The sequence below is a fragment of the Boleophthalmus pectinirostris genome, unplaced genomic scaffold (assembly GCF_026225935.1).
Source record: "Boleophthalmus pectinirostris isolate CB_2022bp ecotype Guang Dong unplaced genomic scaffold, ASM2622593v1 HiC_scaffold_18, whole genome shotgun sequence".
NCBI classification, from domain to species: Eukaryota; Metazoa; Chordata; class Actinopteri; order Gobiiformes; family Gobiidae; genus Boleophthalmus; species Boleophthalmus pectinirostris.
Window position 1 is genome coordinate 4,526,492 of NW_026571133.1, and position 19,872 is coordinate 4,546,363.

At 38.9% G+C, this 19,872-nt stretch overlaps 1 protein-coding gene across 1 annotated transcript in view; it reads left to right on the forward strand.

The window, feature by feature from the left end:
- Positions 1-19,872, forward strand: part of LOC110156003 (serine/threonine-protein kinase WNK1-like) — a 323,906-nt gene that overhangs the window by 221,388 nt on the left and 82,646 nt on the right. Inside the window, exons 6-10 of the mRNA XM_055153838.1 lie at positions 7,087-7,175; positions 11,248-11,387; positions 11,540-11,619; positions 12,069-12,263; positions 16,048-16,117. Coding sequence (XP_055009813.1) covers positions 7,087-7,175; positions 11,248-11,387; positions 11,540-11,619; positions 12,069-12,263; positions 16,048-16,117 — 574 coding nt within the window. The remainder of the gene's footprint in view (positions 1-7,086; positions 7,176-11,247; positions 11,388-11,539; positions 11,620-12,068; positions 12,264-16,047; positions 16,118-19,872) is intronic.

The window sequence follows — 19,872 nt, forward strand, 5'->3', positions numbered from 1 at the left end:
AATTGGATTACAGTTACTTTGTTGAAATAAATGGATTACACAGAGGTATTTTCCTGTTTTCACATTTTTGGGGCTATATCCCCCTTTTTTTTCTCAGTAATTCCACTCATTGCCGGACACTAAACCAGGACTAAACCAGGACTAAACCAGGATTAAACCAGGACTAAACCAGGACTAAACCATGTCAAAAACAGGATTTAGCAGGACTAAACCAGATCTAAAACCAGGTCTAAAACCAGGTCTAAAACCAGGTCTAAAACCAGGTCTAAAACCAGGTCTAAAACCAGGTCTAAAACCAGTCTAAAACCAGGTCTAAAACAGGTCAAAACCAGGTCTAAAACCAAAACCAGATCTAAACCAGTCTAAACAGGTCTAAACCAGATCTAAAACCAGGTCTAAAACAGGTCTAAACCAGATCTAAAACCAGGTCTAAAACAGGTCTAAACCAGATCTAAAACCAGGTCTAAAACAGGTCTAAACCAGATCTAAAACCAGGTCTAAAACAGGACTAAACCAGGTCTAAAACCAGGTCTAAAACCAGGTCTAAAACCAGATCTAAAACCAGGTCTAAAACAGGTCTAAACCAGGTCTAAAATCAGGTCTAAAACCAGATCTAAAACCAGGTCTAAAACAGGTCTAAACCAGATCTAAAACCAGGTCTAAAACCAGGTCTAAAACCAGATCTAAAACCAGGTCTAAAACAGGTCTAAAACCAGATCTAAAACCAGGTCTAAAACAGGTCTAAACCAGGTCTAAACCAGGTCTAAAATCAGGTCTAAAACCAGATCTAAACTCGGTCTAAAACAGGATTTAACAGGACTAAATCATACTGCGTGGACCATGTCTTCTCCTTTTTTATCAATAATATTTTTAATCTGGTTAGGTAAAGACTCAGCCTTTTTATTTTCTTTTATCAGACAAAACATCTTATGTGAAGATTTCCTCATCTTTGCTTCTCTACAGTAAATCAAGTAATCCAAAGTATTCAGATTACATTAATCACTTTAAGTAATTTCATGGATTACGTTACAAACTACATTTTGGGGTGTGTAATCTGTAATCTGTAGGGGAATACATTTTAAAAGTCACCTTCCCAACACCTTAATCTTAATCATAATATCTTAATAGGCCTGTAACGATAATCAATAAATCAATTAATTCGTATGGTAACTTTTAACGAGCTTGATAACTTTTCTGGACGCGATAATTTCTATTTGCATGCCGGTTTGTTTTCCTCGTCTCGGCTTCTATTACTGTCTGCGCATTTCCTTATAATGACGCTTGAATGATTGTGTCAGCATAGACCAAAGGGACATGGACTGTATCCCGTCGGTTGTATGAACTGATTATTTGTTCGTCAACACAGCGGATGCACGAAGCCCGAGTGCAGAAAGCAGCGTCGTCTATGCGGTGAACATGAAGCTGTAACGCTGTTGCCCCCGTCAGAACCAAAACAGTTCATCGCGGTGCGACAAAACACGTCACGATGCCAAATCAACACGAGTGAGTGGGACACGTCTTAACTAGCCTGATTCATCAGCCAGTTTCACTCTGTAGAAACCGTCTGACCTCACAGCAATAGGATTCGTTCGCTCAATGGTAGGCGGGTACTTTTTATCATTTAACCAATCGCTGCTATTTTGTCGTGACGTATGTAATGCGCCGCTAACGGGGCTAACTGGTAGATTAAGCTTTTCCCAAATCCCGTAGGAAGAAGGGCAATAACGTCTTTCCTCTTGATGAAATTCACCAAACATTCTCTTTGTTCCGGCGTTAAATCCTCGATCTCGGGAATCGTTGAGAACACAGAATGTATGACTCTTCGCTGATTGACTGGTGCCGGAACTTGCACTTCCGGGGTTTTTGCGAACTAGTGTATGCGTCTAGTGTGTTTTGATTTCTGACCTAGTCGCTGGAGAGAAATGAAACTGAGCGGAGACACTAGGTGGCGCGAGCCTGGCTACGTCTCAACAGCCACATGAGTCAAATGCAGCGAGCACAAATGACGAGAAGAAATGTCTCAAACCCCAACAGCCGGCATCAATCCAAACCCGATCGACACCACTAGCCCCCGGGAGAGCACGAAATCCACTGAAATCCCACAAGACACTGACATAATACCAGACAGGACAGAGGCTCTTTCTGCAGGAGACATGCACAGAAATCTCTGTATAAAAAAGCGGACTAAGCGAGAAGCCAGGCTCTATATTATGAATATGATTTTCTGACCTGCAAAGTAGGATCCTGTAGAGCAGGTTAACACGGACACCAAGGCTCACAGCAGCAGCCACACGGAGGAACCACAATATCCCAATGACTAAAAGAACTTTTAAGGGCAATGTTGTTACAGAGACTGTGTTTGGTTCAACAATGGTTTATTGAAGTGCATTTTTGTTAACAAGTCCTCGCCGTGACCCAGACTACATTCTGTTCTTATGAGAACAAATGTATTTTATTTAGGCCTGTTGTTTTTGTTTGTCTTGCAGTTCCTGTGTTAAAAGTTCTTTAAAAAGTAAAGTTTAATGATCTTTGAAAAGGTGTATTTGCATTTTTGTCCATGGTCATTATATGAGTTGAAAATAGTCTCAAAATGTCAATATTATCGTTTATCACAATAATTTCTTGGTCAATTAAAATCCGCGTATCATTCATTCATTAGTTTTTCAATATAAAACCAAAAATAAGAAAATGAAAAAACAACAGTTTTCTTCATTATTTGTCTCCAAAACCAAAATGAAAAAACTGATAAAGATTTGTTTTTTTCAGTTTTCGATTTTGTGTTTAAATGAAAAATGGAAAAAACGGATAACGTCCCATTTACGTGACTTCTGTGACTGCGATGCCGGACTGAACCAGGACTGATCCAGGTCCAGGGACCAGACCGGGACCAGAGCAGGACTGAGACCAGGACCAGACCGGGACAGAGACCAGGACCAGAGCAGACTCTGAGCTTTGACTCCGAGCTCTGGCCCTGCAGTGGGTCTGAGCCTCCGGTCTGGTCTCGGTGTCGGTCTCAGTCTCAGTCCCGGTCTCAGTGTCCGGTCTCAGTCCCCGGTCTCAGTCCCGGTCTCAGTCTCAGTCTCAGTCTCAGTCCCGGTCTAGGTCCCGGCCTGGTCCCAGTCTGGTCCCAGTCTGGTCTCAGTATTGGTCTGGTCCCGGTCTGGTCCCTGGTCTCGGTCTCAGTCTCAGTCCCAGTCTAGTCCTGGTCTGGTCCCGGTCTGGTCTCAGTCTTGGTCTTGGTCCGGTCTGGTCCCGGTCTGGTCCCATGGCCTGGTCTCGGTCTCAGTCTTGGTCTTGGTCCCGGTCTGGTCTGGTCTGGTCTCTGGTTCGGTCTTGGTCCCGGACCTGGATCAGTCCTGGTTCAGGACTACAGTGCAAAAGTTTGGCATCGCAGTCACAGAAGTCACGTAAACGGGAAGCGGCCGTTATCGTTTTTTCCATTCTTCATTTAAACACAAAATCAAAAACTGAAAAAACGAATCGTTATCTGTTTTTTCATTTTGGTTTTGGAGACAAATAATGAAGAAAACTGTTGTTTTTTCATTTTCTTATTTTTTGTTTTATATTGAAAAGCGAATGAACGAATGACACACAGATTAATTAATCCTCCAGCAAAATCTGTTATCATTATATAGAACATTTAAACCTCACATTGTTCCAACAAACTGACATAATCTTAGAATTGTCACAAGGATAATATTAAAAAAAGAGACATTCCTTTACCCGTTTTGCCCGTATCACCCCCCCTCTTTCTTTCATTTAATTCCCTGTTGGGTCCACTCATGCCCATATGATGTTTTGTCCTTCCTCTGTCAGCTTTAATATCATTAGTTTGTCTGTCAGAGTTAACTTCATTTGGCTCTGGTATGTGTCCAGCTCTGAGAGTCCAGCTCACACAGGGACCTTTATGTAAGTCCAGCAAAACCAGGGGCAAGAGAGAGAGAGACAGAAACAGAGAAAGAGAAAGAGAAAGAGAGAAGAAGAGGTGAAGGAGGAGAGAAGAGACAGAGCAGACAGGTGGATTTAAACTCTAACTTGGATCTGTGTCATTTCGGGCGTTTTCTTGGAACTAGTTTGAGGTAGGTGGTTACGATTTTAAGTTGTAGTGGCAGCAGAAGCATTTAGACATTTTATATTATTATTCTGAGGACTTGACTGACATTTGATGCTTAAGTACCCAGTGTTTTTGTGTAGTTCAATTCAAGTTTATTTATGGGCCCAGTCAAGCAGAAGTAAACATCAAGGCCAAAAATTCAAGTTAATGCATCTGATATAAAAATGTATTGAACAGATACATATGTACTCTAGTTTATGAAACTGTTTACCTTTTTTCTGTACCATTTTTGGTTCTAAAGTTCATATGTTTTAAACAGACCATGTATGAAACATGGAACAAAAATTATTTCCCAAATTTCAAAGACCTGCAAATCATGTAAATAAACTGATGTATTTCATCATATCTTGTGTTATTCGATCTTTGAACTGTTGATGAAGGTACATGATTTTTTAAAAAAAAAAAAGTATTTAAAATGATAAAAATTTGCTTGGAAGGACTGACATATTTTATAGAAATAGTTTCCTTTCATTTTGAAGTAATATTAAAGTATTCGGAAGAAAAAAGCGACAAATTATGTAAAATCCTGCACCTTCTACTTGTTTGCACAATTTTCCTCCGTTACTTTTCCCTCCGTTACCATGACCTTTCTTCAATAAAAAATCTCATGACTCAAAAAGTAAGAGGTTTTTCAACCTAATCTTGTACCATATGGTAGAAAACTATATGAAGCAAATATTCAAACCAGTTTGTTAAGGATATGTAAGTGAGAACCAAGAGTTATCACTGTTTGTATTTATTGTCCAAAAAGTGCTGCATATTTCATTCCCTCCGTTACCGACATGAGTTTTTTTTCATTTTTTGTCAACAACTTGAAAGAATATCACAGGTTTAACTTGACCCTGTTGGAGTGTAACTCTTTCCTACATTCTGATACTTTACTTATTTCAATAGTCCCTCTAGTTTCTGAATAAGAGACATTTGAATGTAAAAAATCTGCCCCTGTTTCCCTCTGTTACCACTTGACCGGACCCTTATATAGCACATTTAAAACAACTTCAGCTGACCAAAGTGCTTCACATACATGTCAACAAAATAGAAGAAACAGTTACATATACATTCAAACAAATAACATGTGAAAACTACAATAAAAACATCAAGATGACCTGATTAGCTCGTAGTAAATGCCAGGGACCAGACGTGAGTTTTCTGTCTTGTGTGTGTGTTTAGTGTGGAGAAAAAGGCGAGATTTGTTTTGTTTTTGTCTTTTTTTATTGTTTTTGTTTGCTTAATTTGAAATTAAAATGAAAAAATGAAAAATATACATAGTGGGAATGTTTTAAATGACCTGCAATGCTGATGAATTGGTTTAACCAATGCACGTTTTTAATTTCTTGTCATTTTTTTTTGTCATTGTGGCACCAACCTGGCCACAAACTACAGGTGGAAACTAGTATTTGACATTTTTTTCTTTCTTTAAAGATCCTACTTTATGCAAAATTGACCCTTTTGAGCTTTTATCCATGTTATAATGTTGCTTCCTCACCAAAAACAGACCTGGAGTTGTGTTTTGTTTCATTCATACATGTTTGAGTAACACTTCATCATTAGTCTCTCTTGTGGTGTCATGAAGCAGTAGTTTCTGTAAGCAGCTACCCTTTAAATTTTCTTTAATCGTGATTGGAAATCCAAACAATTTAGTTAAAGATGAATGGAGTATAAAGACACAATGGAGCTGTATTACTTCGTGACGTCACAAGGTGGAACAGCATGAGAAGAACTCAGCCTAAATATGCAGGATTTGTGTGTTAAACATGTATGAATGAAACAAAACACAACTCCAGGTATTTTTGTGGGGAAGAAACAACATTTGGGGTCTTTAAGGTTATTTATTTATTTATTTATTTTTGTTTCAGTGCATTGTTCCCTGATCAAATACATAAATTAATACCAAGATTCAATCAGTTGGAATGGTTAGTGATCAATCTTTCTAATGAAAAGGTCTACAGCCTTGTCTCTACGGAGATGTTATTACTTTGTCTGGAATGTCCCGCTATGACATTAAACATCTTGCATTTACACAGTAAAAAGGGTGTTCAAAAATGTCAAAATATCGATATATCGTGTCGTTTAATGTGATGATACAGTATCGATATCATGGGCTGCTGTATCAATATATCACCAAGAGTATTTTTTGGTGCATTTTACTAAAGTATTTTGTTACAGAGCTACAGTTTTGTTGTTTTTTCAGAGGAAGGACAATTGTTTATGTGACACATTTGACATTTTCACTATTTTTAGGATTAAAATGTTTGTGTTTCATATTCACTTTGCACAAGAAGTGGTTTAACAAAGACTTTTAGTATCACAGCCATGATTTAACCTTAATTGTATTAAATCGATTTGAAATATATCGTATCAAATCGTATCATATCGAAAGCTCAATGTTTCGAGATATGTATTGTATCAGCAACTTCTTAATGATCCCCAGCTACTCGGTAACATGGTTTTTATTTTTTACCTAAAAACTTGCATTCATACTGTGGGCTCGCCTCTCCACAGACCTGACATGTACCAACAATAATGTCAACCCCAATAGACAGAAATGTATCAGGATAAATAATAATAATGATGTTGTTCATGTTTTTTTTTTGTGTTTTGGAAATGATTTGGCGTCTTTATGTCCCTCCAAAACCACTTCAAAATAGTCTGATTTTGTTTGTCTTTGCAAAAGGCTGTTCATCCATCTTCTCAGTCACGCTCTTACTAACTTTTCATTTCATTATTTCATGTTCTGCGTGTGGACAGACAATTAGATAAGATATTGACAAAAACATAAAAAATAAATGGGACAGCGTTGCGTGTTTGTCGTCCGTTTCTCCTTTGCGGTTAAATTACACCAAGTTTCATTTTAATTGGCATCATCGTACACCTAATTCACTATAAATGAATCAGTATCAACCACTAATAAAATGTGCAATATTTGTGGATGTATTTATTTATTTGTTTATTTTTATTATTTATTTTTACAGGGAGTGAAGCCTGCGAGTTTTGACAAAGTCGCCATCCCAGAAGTGAAGGAAATCATCGAGGGCTGCATCAGGACGAACAAAGACGAGAGGTAAATATGAACCCAAACATCAATATCTTTTAAATAATATATATTCTTAACAAGTGCAGTTGGAAATTCTTGTTTTAAAGGTCATATATTACATAAAATTGATCCTCGTGAGCTTTAAGTCATGTTATAATGTTGATACTTCCTCAAAAACGGACCTGGAGTTGTGTTTTGTTTCATTCACACGTGTTTGAGTTATTCTCTCAAAATGCTTGGATTGTTTGAATGAATGCTTGGAATTTCCGCCCTGGAGTGGCAATTCCAGGGCTGGAATCACCCAAATGATTCTAGCGTAGGACATGATGTCACAAAGTGCAACTGTGTGTTTTCTGTTTGAGAGAAAAACTGTGTTAAACATGTGTGTGAGTGAAACAAAAACACCTCTCTGGGTATATTTTTGGTTAGGAAAACAACATTCTAATATCAGTAAATAGTAGGGATGTAACAATAAACGAAATATCGTGATATCATATCGTCAAAGTTCTCACAATAATATCTTGGACCATCACAATATATCGAATTACAAGTCTCTTTGCTTAAATTAAGAGTTATGGTGCAGCAGTAGCGAAAAAAGACTGAAGGAACTACATAGACCATGATCCTTTGCTCCATTTCAGTGCAGACTACAAGAAGAAATAACAGTTCTAAGCACTTTTAAGTCTTAGTTCTTTGGATTAAGTCTTGTCAAGGAATTTTAAGAGGAAAAAAAGCGCATATTAACAGTTTTAGCTGTTTAACCTCAACAAAATATCGCAATAAATATCGTACCGTGAGATGTACATCATGAAAATATCGTACTGTGAGATTTGGATATTGTTACATCCCTAATCGTGAGCCTCCCCACCGTATCGTGAGCTTTCCCACGATATCGCAATAAATATCATACCGTAGCATTATCGTATCGTGAGAATTGGATATCGTTACACCCCTAAATCTAAAACAATGAGCTTTCTTTCGAATTTTTCAGACGTTTTACATTAAACTATATGAACTATTTACATGTGCGGACAAAGAGTCACTGTTATAGTTTGGTAACATCAAAAGAAACAGAAAATTCTTGTAGAGGTTCAAATGCCGTTGTCCAAAAGCTTTTTTATTAACAAAATAACATTTCATCAAAAAAAAGCCTTCATCAGATATTTTTCCTGTTTTGGCCCACAGCATAGTTTAGTAACAGAACTGTATTGCAATAATACATAAAGATATCAACAATGGTAAGGAAAATTAACGATACCAACAATGATAATGAAGCACATACCGGCAATGTTGAGGAAACAACAAGCATAAAGCCGCAGTACAGAGGCAGTATTGTTCTAAAATTAAGACCCACTCTCTATATTCTGTGACCAGATCATATGTTTATATAACAACTTGAATTTATGAATTTTTTGGCATTGCTTGAGAAGTGTATCCAGGCTGTTCCAAAGTTTTACACCACATACAGACACACAGAAACTAACAGTGCAGCAATAGCTAAAAAAAAAAGACAGAGGGAACTACATAGACCATGATCCTTTGCTCCATTTCAGTGCAGACTACAAGAAGAAATAACAGATCTAAGCACTTTTGAATCTTAGTTCTTTGGATTAAAGGTTGTATGGAGGATTTTTTTTTGTTTCAAACTGTCAGTGAAAGATTAAAATATCATTACAGAGACAGAGCAGCTTTGTAATTATGATGACCAAAAAAAAAAGAAAGAAAATCTATCAACTGTGGACGTGTTGAGGCCAGATAAACATCAGCCAATAGAAAACGAGGCTTCCTCATTTTCTATTGGCTGTTAGGTTGTCAATCAAACTCCCTAGTGTAACTGACTCGTCGGAGCGCGGGGATTACGTGGTTTACGCAGCGGTTCTTAGAGGCTTTTTCGAACTGTCGCTTCCTCGCATTTCGCACAAAGTTTGTCGCGACGGCGGACGAGAATCCACGACCGGTTCGCCGCAAAAGAAAGTCCGTTTTTGAGGTCGCTGAAAGAAGAAGAGAAGAGGAAAAGGAGCGAAGACAAACTGAGGTGATTCTTGGAGATCTCGTCCAGCGATGGCCCAACCGAAGCAGACGAAGGGTCTAAAACCTGACGCGTCGGTCGCTGAATTACTTCTAGACAGGTCACTTCAACAGTAATTCTGAATGCGCACAAGAACTGTCGCTGTATTTCTCTTCCCTTAAAAAAATCCTCTATACAACCTTTAAGTCTTGTCAAGGAATTTTAAGAGGAAAAAAGTGGCATATTAACATTTTTAGCTGTTTAGGATCCACAAAATATCGCAATAAATATCGATTTGGACATTGTTACATCCCTAATCGTGAGCCTCCCCACCGTATCGTGAGCTTTCCCATGACATCACAATAAATATCGTACCATGAGGTTCATACTGTGATGATATCATATCGTGAGACTCGGATATCGTTACATTCCTAGTAAATAGCCCCTTTAAGGTGGGAAATGTGTCTTGCCGAAGGACACAACAGCATTATGTGTTACAAGTAGCAAAGATCAACCTACGAGTATCTCATGCACTCATATAATACTACTACAAATCATCCATCAACTTTATTTACAGCGGGTTTGTTTAAATTGTTATGTCATTTTTACATAACTGAATTGGCTTGTGTAATATCTGAAATGTCTAACTTGACGTCAACATGTTAGTGTACGAAGGGCATACCATGTGCCTCCATCTCTTACTTATTAACTGAGAGACCATCTCAGGACAAGATGAAAGAAGCAAAGCCTGCAATAGTTTTATTTTCTCTACTTAGTATCGAAAAGTATTGAAAATCTGCTGCTAATTGATACTGAAACTTATTGAAATCCATTTGAGCAAGTATTGATACTAAAAAGTCACATTCACAAGACAGAAATGAACCTTTTCTGAATAATTTGAGCCGTTTCAGAACAAGTTCAAGAGCATATAGACTAGTACATGCCCATGGACCACTGAGGGATTACACAGATTTAAGGCCACAGGGAAATATACGTTCAGATTGCAGGGCTTAATGCTCAATTCAGATTTTTTGTGAAATACGATTTTTTTGCGAGGTCGTTCACATTTCCAATTAAATACGACCTGTTTGTGATCTCCAGTGTGAACTCTGACTCCTCTTTCGCTTCCATTCACTCCCATAGAGAGACGCAAACCTGCCAGAGCTGTACTGTCACGTTAAACCTTCTTTATCGTGGCGTATTATTTCTCCATTGAAAAATAATCCAAATGCAATTCCCGAACATGTTCCCATCAAGACCTGGTTTGAAGTAACAAACGTTGCTCTTTACTGCAGCGCATGAACGCAGCTCAACCACTTGATCTGTTCACTGTTCCAGACGCTCCTTATAACAGGTGCCATATTGCTATGTCGTGTAACAAATGAACATGGTCAAGCACAAAAATGCTGACAGTGACAATGACAGTGAAGACACGGACATTTGAAGCGAGAGGAGGACACGCCGCCCATGCTTCCAGATGTGGCCCCGCCTTTACCAGTTACGCTGATCGCCAGACAATCCGGACAGGGGAGTCAGCGCTGCGCTGCGCAGCATCCAGCGTCAATGGGTTAAGTGGTGCCCGAACTCGCACTTCCTGCGTTTTTGCGAACCGTCTAGTGTATTTTGATTCCTGACCTAGTCGCTGGAGAGAAATTAAATTGAGCGGAGGCACTGGCTAATTAACCCCCTCCATTTTGGCCTGAATACAGCGATAGCCCCAAATATTAATGAACTCGCTAACCTCACTTTCCCTCCATTGACGAGACTCTGAGCCTGACGTGTAGGTGGGATGAATGTGACCTGACTGTTCAGACTGAAGTCACATGTCAAAAGATCGGATATGTGTCGGTTTTAGGAGCACATGTCCAAGTGTCCTGGGTCGCATTTGAAAAAAATTGAATCTGTGTCGTTCAGACTGTCATTAAAAGATCAGATACTGAACGTAGCCTAAGAAAGAGTGTTTTTATTATCATTGTGGTATCAGAATCGGTATTGAGTATTGAATCTATTCCTTAGTTTAGAAATCGAGTTTTCTACCACTACTACTACTGCCTTCTCAAATATTTAATAATTTTGTGGTTTTATTTCCAGGTATGCCATAAAGATCCTGCTGAACCATGCATTCTTCCAGGAGGAAACAGGAGTTAGGGTGGAATTGGCCGAGGAGGACGATGGGGAAATGACCGCGATTAAACTGTGGCTGAGAATAGAAGACGCCAAAAAGCTAAAAGGTAATCTGTCTTAGTTGGTTAAAGTTGATTTTGTTTACATTTTTGACAGTTTTCAAACGTTTTGACTAGTAAAACGCAGTATTTATTCTTGAGTGTATATTCTTTTTTGCTGTATCTCCACCACAAGTATCGTGTATTTCTGTTATTTGCAGGAAAATACAAAGATAATGAAGCGATCGAGTTTTCGTTTGATCTCAGTAAAGATGTCGCAGAAGATGTGGCCCAAGAAATGGTACGACACTGTATTTGTTTCTTCTTATTTGTTCGTCTTAAATAGACCCTTTTAAGGAACTAGCACTTTAAGTCAGTCTCCTCAAATGGTACACAATATCTTGAACCATAGTTTTTACCCTTTGGAAGGTGAATTAAAAACAACAATTATATTCTGTTCTTAAATGAAGACTTACATAGACTTAGACAAGCTTTATTGTTCTACAAGGTAAATTATTTCTGACACAGTAGATCAGACACACACAAAAAATATAATAACACAGAGAAAATAAATAATAATTGTAATAATAAATTCAAAGTAATTACTGGTGTCAAATCAGGCATAATTATATAACAGGATACATACAAGTAAAAGTACAGTAAATAATAATAAAATAAAATAAAAATTGCATCTTTATCAGTTCTTTAACATTGGATTTTTGGTGGTATAACATAATTTGTGTGTTCCAGGTTGAGTCTGGCTACGTGGCAGAGGGAGACCATAAGACGATGGCCAAAGCGATCAAAGACCGAGTGTCTCTGATCCTGAGGAAGAGAGAGCAGAGGCAGCTGGTGAGAGAAGAGCAAGAGAAGAGGAAACTGCAGGGAGAACAACAACCGCCACAGACCCCCGGCCCAGAGACCTCCAAGCCTGCATACGCCCAGGTCTGAGCCAAAGATTTACTCTATGACTTTAAAGTTCTGTAGTTTAACGGGGTGGGAGTTTGAAATCCCAAATGGGTAAGTAAAATCTGCTTATTCCACTGGCAAAAAAGTCCATCAATTTACCGTATTTTCCGAGCTATTACACGCGCTCTTAAGCCTCTAACCCACAGGTGTCAAACATGCGGCCCGGGGGCCAGATCCGGCCCTCCAAGACCTTTAATCTGGCCCTCGGCTGATTTTCTACTAAAATATTTTAATTATATTTTCTATTAAAATATTGGTAATTTTCTGTGTCGCTTAGCATTAGCAGCGTCTCCAGCGTCTCTGTACGTGGCCCCTCCCACCAGAGCAGCACAAATGAAGACTTGTCTCTTTCCAAACGCTCTTAAAGGACGATCGTTTTGACTGTTGACCGTGACACCCTCATCAGAAAAATGTCCAAAAATGAGAAAAGTGGAGCCGAGTGCAGGATTTTACAACAAAAATTGACTTATTCCTGTTTACATACAAGTTCATGTTAAATCATTGTGTTGAAATTATATTTTTCTTAAAGTTTCAGGTTGTTCATAATATTATAATATTTTGTAAAAGAAAGAGTTCATCAATTTAAAAAGATTTCTGTAATAGATTTGTGTTTCTCTGCACAAATATTTGAACTTATGGTTATTTTTGGGGTTTATATGACATGAGTTTTCTGATCCGGCCCCTTTGGGATCAAAGTAGGTTGGATACGGCCCCCGGACCAAAATGAGTTTGACACCCCTGGTCTAACCCCATTAAAAAACGACCGCGCAGCCCACAGTCCAGAGCGCTTCAGACACGAATCCACTCGGACGTCCCAGCACGACTTCAGTAAACTATAAAGCCGCACCACCTGCAAAACACACAAACACACACGGAGCAGACAGCGCAGCGAAAAACAGACTTAACCTTAACCTGCAGATAGAGGACACATACACATTCTTCTCTCTGTATGAACAGACCACCATGTCCCATGTGAACAACCTCCAGAGTTCACTCACTGAGCTGCAGAGGTTGCACTAGCACTAGTTCATGATTATTGTGCAGGTGCTGGGGTTTAGATAGTGACGCTTCAGTTCAGAGAGAGGCATTTATGAGCCTGTTTACACGAGAACGCGGGTAAAAATGACAAAATATTTTATTGGAAGTGCCTTTCGTTTAGACGGTGATGGCGTTTTTGGTGCTTAAAAATGCAAAAATCTGAAACCACCCTCCAGAGTGGGGAAAAGTTGAATATGCTCCGCCGTAGTGTTTCCGTCTACACTGCCCAAGACGCAAAACTCTGGTCAGATCTGCTCATGTCGTCTACACATTTATGTCACGTACATACAGTACACAAAAACCTGGCATGTAAACACAATCAAATTCTACACACTTTTATGTCACTGTATGCACGCAGAGTTCCTCCCGAAAACTCTCGTCTAAACGCAGAATAAAAAGTGAATACGCAACACCACTTTTGCGTCTTCTGTTCAGACCGTCATCATATAAACGTCGCCTTAGGTTTAAACCAACTGGATTTCAGCGCTGAACCTGGCGACCCAAATGAGAGACTCATGTGAGGCTCATTCAACTTTCTGATTGGATAATCGTCTTGACATTTAAAACATGGCCACTGTGCCCAGTGAAAACAACTTGGCCATTGTGTCTAATGTGTTTGTAATGAATAAATCAGCAGTACAGTTGTTGTCGGTAACAGTGACTGTATATTTGATCTGAACACGTCTACGTTGTAACATGTACCTTGTATTTGGTGTTTGACATAAAATCAGGGTAACACTTTATAATAACTACACCTTATTTAGCCTTAATAAAGCATGAACAAAAACTTAATTAATAGTGATTCACACTTAGTAACTACTTAATTACTACCTGAATTAGCACTTAACTTGCGCTTAATTCGCCTGTGCTATAAAAAGTTACTCATAACTACTTCTTACTTATTTACTCATGAACTAACCATTTGTGTGTGCATTTGTAAATGTGTATTTAAGTACTTATTTGAGCATTTATTAATGATTAGTAAGCCACGAGAGAATGATTTACTAGTAATGCATTATTGTTTCTCTGGAATTTGACCAACCTTAACAAATGCTTAATAAAATTTTAGTTTAGTTTAGTAAACAGTTTAGTAAGTAGTTAATAAACAAAATTAGTCTTCACTTTAGAAAAGCTCTCAAAAAGACTTAACTAACAGAGAACAGCTGCCTGAATTATCATTGCATTACATTATTAGTAAATCATTCTCTCATGGCTTACTAATCATTAATAAATGCTCAAATTTGTACTTAAATATGCATTTGTAAACATGCAAATGGATAGTTGATGAGTAAATAAGTAAGAAATACTTATGAGTAACTGTTTACAGCACAGGCAAATTAAGAGCAAGTGCTAATTCAGGTTGTAATTAAGTAGTTACTAAGCGTGAATCATTATTAATTAAAGGTTGTATAGAGGATTTTCCAAGGAACGAGAAATCCAGCGACTGTTTGTCCTTTTTCAAATGTTGCGCATGCGTGAAACCACCCCCCCTCCCCTACAGCTCCTACGTAGAAACGCCTCCTCCCTCCTCCTCCTTACGCCAGAAACAGGTTTGTTTACAGCCGGTGCTGCACATGACTTGTAAACAACTAACTACAGTGTTGGTTAGGCAAGACAGAGAAGTGAGGAGCGGGGGAGGGGTGTGCGGACATTTCGTTCGCGGACGAGAAGTGAGGAGCAGGGAGAAGAGCGGAGCAGGGAGAGGAGAGGAGAGAGGAGAGGGAGCGGTGCGCGGAGATTCCGTGCCCGGAGAAGTGAGGAGCAGGGGGAAGAGTGGATCGGGCAGCGGGGAGAGGAGCAGGAAAGGGGTGCAGAGAAGGTTGCGCGGAGATTCCGTGCGAATGAACTAGCTACAACACGCAGCAGCAAGCGGACTCTTTCTTTGCCTTGAAAATTAAGTTTTCAGACATAGGATATCGCTTTCGTGTCCTGAAAAACGTTTGTCTCGCTCTTGGAAATAAAGTACGTTTTCATAATAAGCAGAAGTTTCCTGTCCAGGAGTAATTTGTGGACCAGTGCGTCAGTCTTTAGACCCTGCGTCTGCTTCAGTCGCGCCATCGCTGGAATGAATCTTCAAGAATCACCTTAGTTTGGCTTCGCTGCTTTTCCCCTTGTCTTCTTCTTTCAGCGACCTCAAAAACGGACTTTCTTTTGCGGCGAACTGCTCCTGGATTCTTGTCGCCATTGCAACAAACTTTGTGCGAACTGCGAGGAAGATATAGGTCAAAAAAAGAACTGTTGCGTTGGTGGAGTAAACAGCGTCTGTGCGTCTTGCGTCTGTGGACTGCGTGACAGTCGTACGTAAACCACGTACCGGCGGCGCAGGCAAGTCAGTTACGCTAGAAACGTAGGGAGTTTGATTGACAGCCTGTCAGCTCACAGATAACGAGGCAGTGTCGTTATCTATTGGCAAATGTTTAGCCCCACCACGTCCAGAGTTGATGAATTTTTATTCTCTTTTTTTTGGTCATCATAATTACAAGGCTACTGCATCTCTATAATCTATCATTGACAATTTGAAACAAAAAAAATCCTCCATACAACCTTTAAGTCTTTGTTCATGCTTTATTAAGGCTAAATAAGGTGTAGTTATTATAAAGTGTTACCAAAATGAGTCTTACAAACAGTTCCTTTAACACTGCTTTGAAACTTAAAATACAAGAAGTGATTTGTTGACGTGGTAATAATTTGTGTATTTCTTTCTTTCTTTGCTTGTCCGCAGCCTGAGACAGAAGACCCCGAGGTGGAGCAGCAGCAGATTTATTATCAGCAGTCTCTGATCTCACACACATGTAAGAGCTGCTCTAAATACACAAACACACACACACGCACTTATATTTAACAGATATTTCTATTGGGGTTGAAATGTGAATTATGTTTGATCAAGAACAACAGTTAAAAGAAGATTTAAATAGCCCAGACGTGTTGTGTATTAGATAAACACTAAATCACTACATTAACCTATTAAAGTCACTAGGAGGAGCATGTTCTGTTTGTTCTGATTTGTCTAATCTGATTATAGCGCACAAATCTAATTTGTACTCGAAATGACATTGGAGTTTTTTCTTTTTTTATTTGTTATTCATCCAAGTTTGATCTTCTGTTGAACTAAAAATGATGAACTGAGAAAGATTTATATAGACTCAGATCAGATGCTTTTATGGCAAATACAACAGTTTAAAACAAGCAAAAAAATAAAGCAAGTTTCTCCAAAAATTAAGCCTTGTCTTTAAAGCAGCACTATGTAACTTTTTCGTGACGGGTCTGCTACCTGTTTACCTCCATGGAGATGTTATGGCTTTGCGTGGAATGTCCCTCAGTGTGGCATTAATAAACCGATTTATGGGCTCGCAACGTTTTGAGGAAATTCAGAAGACGTAATGTTTTTATTTACATTTTTTTGTCACCATGGCAACGTTCCTAATATTCATCATTCTGGACCCATGGATGAGCATGCTCCCAGCTAAGTTACAAGTCAAATCTGTGGAGAGGCCAGTCCATTCGTAGTAACAATGCGTTATTGTTTGGAAAGAAAGTCACTTGTAATTGAATAAATGCGAGATCAGCTTAACGTCGCACAGTGAAACTACGACGCAGGGAACTTGGACACAAATGCAACTGTCGGGGAATTTACCCTAAGACATCAAATTACATTAAATAAGACACACCAAAACGAGACGGCTTAGTATTTACTTGCGCAAGGAGAGAGCTGCCTGAACACTGTCTGACCCTCCTCTGTCAGCTACTCCCCAACAGCAGGTTTTATTGCAGTCATTTCACAGATAACAGTACAGTACATTATGTTATATCTAGGGGTGTCAAATTATCGCGTTAATTGCGATTAATTAATTACAGTCATATTTAGCGCGTTATGTTTTTTAATCGCATTAATCTCATTTTTAATCTCTAACTTTACTGTTTCTGTATGTGAGTTGCTTTATTATAAATCTGTTTTTATGTGTTGCTGGGACAACAACACACACAAAAAACACATTTATACATTTTTTTATTTCGGTAATTTCACTCATTGCCCGAAACCCACACAAAACGCGATGAGACTTGGGCTCAACAGCCAATTTGGAGAGATTTGTTAAACAATAAATGACTTTATAAAGTCACTTTTTTTGTTCTATATCAGTCTTTTGATCTGCCACAATAATGTAATAATGAATTTAAATGAAAATACCTCAAATTGAAGCTTTTCTCAGCAATTTTTAGATGAGATTAAAATGAGATTAATTAGATTAATTAATTACAGATCATAATTAATTAATCTCTCAATTTTTTTAATCGCATGACAGCACTAGTTATATCACGCAATGGTTACAATGATCACACGCTAACAATCTTTAGGCTAACCCACTCCGCCATTTCACACTTGATTACAGGCTCCAGGTGATAAACAATTTGGTCAGTTTTCTCCCAAAAACTTATGCTAACCACATGAGGGGAAAACCCTTCGCTGTCTGCTCATGGGCGACTCAGTAGATTAGATTAATGAGTCAGGAGTTCTTGAACTAGGACATATGATATACATATGGAAAAACCCAAAAACGCAATTGTTGATAACTTTAGTCACACACACAAATGATTATGATTTTAAATGATTCATAATATTTAAAATAACACAGAAATTCTTTCACAGCAACACAAACCTACAAGCAAACAAAGTCTTAGTTCAATACACGCATCAAGAATCTGGGACTTCCGGTCATCGGGCAATGCATACTGGGAAGGATTTTCCGAAAAAGTGAGCATCAAACAGCCATGTTTGTTTTCACATTGGGATGCATCTACTGACAAAGTCGATCTTTCAAACATCGCTTTTGTTTCTGGTTCTGATATTGTCATATTTTAGTTTTGGGATTCGGACATCGTAATTGTGTGGTTGTTGGATCCTAACAGCGGAAGACGGTTTCGAGAAATGTGTTTGCGAACTCCATAAATGCAAAAGGGAATCAGATGTGTGTGACTGCAAACCTCCGTTCGAACTGTTTCCCTTCTCGACAGAATTGAAAAGTAGTGAAAGGTGAAGGCGATGGGCAGGATTGATCCACGGGAAGGATGAAAAAGGAAACCATTGACTGCCTAAATCATCCCGAGTTTGCAGAGAACATTTTGTATGTGAAGCCATCAAAGTAAAATCCCGATCCTTCACTCAGCCTTGGTTACGAATTTAAAAAGTCAACGCCAAAGCGAAAGGCACCAGCTGTTCGCCAAGAAACACCTTCCACTGCAAAGAGACCAAGACGTGATGTTGCTGTAAAACAACAAGAAAGTGCAGCTCAGTCTGTTTGTCTTCTGCACCTCTCACTTAACAAACGGGATTTTGCTTTGATTGCTCTCCACATACAAAATGTTCACCGCAAAATCTGGATGATTTAGGCAGTCAAATGGTTTCCTTTTTCGTCTTTCCCATGGATCAATCCTGCCCATCGCCTTCACCTTTCACTATTTTTCAATTCCGTTGGGAAGAGAAACAGTTTGAACGGAGGTTTGCAGTCACACACATCTGATTCCCTTTTGCATTTATGGAGTTCGCAAACACATTTCTCGAGCCGTTTTCCGCTGTTAGGATCCAACAACCACACAATTACGATGTCCGAATCCCAAAAATAAAATATGACAATATCAGAACCAGAAACAAAAGCGATATGGTTCAAAAGACTTGAAAAGATCGACTTTGTCAATAGATGCATCCCACCCGGAAAACAAACATGGCGGTTTGATGCTCACTTTTTCGGAAAATCCTTCCCAGTATGTATTGCGCAATGACCAGAAGTCTGAGATTCTTGATGTGTGTTTAACAGAAAGTGTCCTATAACAGGTAATGTTTAATATGGCAAATCAGACTGAAAATACAACAAAGGAATATATGATTCTCAAATGTGAAAGAAAATATCTTCCAAAACTGGGAAATACGTAGAAAATAAGTAGAAAATGGGCTGGGAATAAACTCAGAAACAGGAACTGCAAACTGGGAATAAAGCAGAATTGCACTGAATGCAAACAGCAGGGTTCAGATTCAGAGTTTCAGGTGAGGCTTGAGTGTGTGTCTTGACAGATCAACAATCTAGCAAAGACTGAATGAACAGGGGCAGTATTTATCGACTTCCCTGGGATGATTAAGGAATGAGTGGCAGCTGTAAGAAAAGGAGGCAGGCAGCAAAAGGAGAACTGGAACAGGCTGGTAAACAGCGCTGGACTGGGGAAAACTTGTAAACAAAAGGCAGAACTGTGACAGAAACATTCTTGGCAAAACAATAACATCTCCATAGGGTCTTTCCACGCCAGATCTTCAAATGCCCCCGCTCGACCGTCTCAGATTTGACTGAAAAAAATTGTAGGAGGTTCACACACACACACAGAGCTTCTGAAAGTGCCTTCATTAATGCAAACACCACATTTAAAAAAAAAAAAATGTGAAAATAAGGCAGAACACCGTCACAAATTTTAGATATATTAAAAAGCGACATCTAGTCTTTCTAAAACCATTTTATGTTGGTGGGTGCTATCATTTTTTTGGTATAACACGGTAAAGATGGCA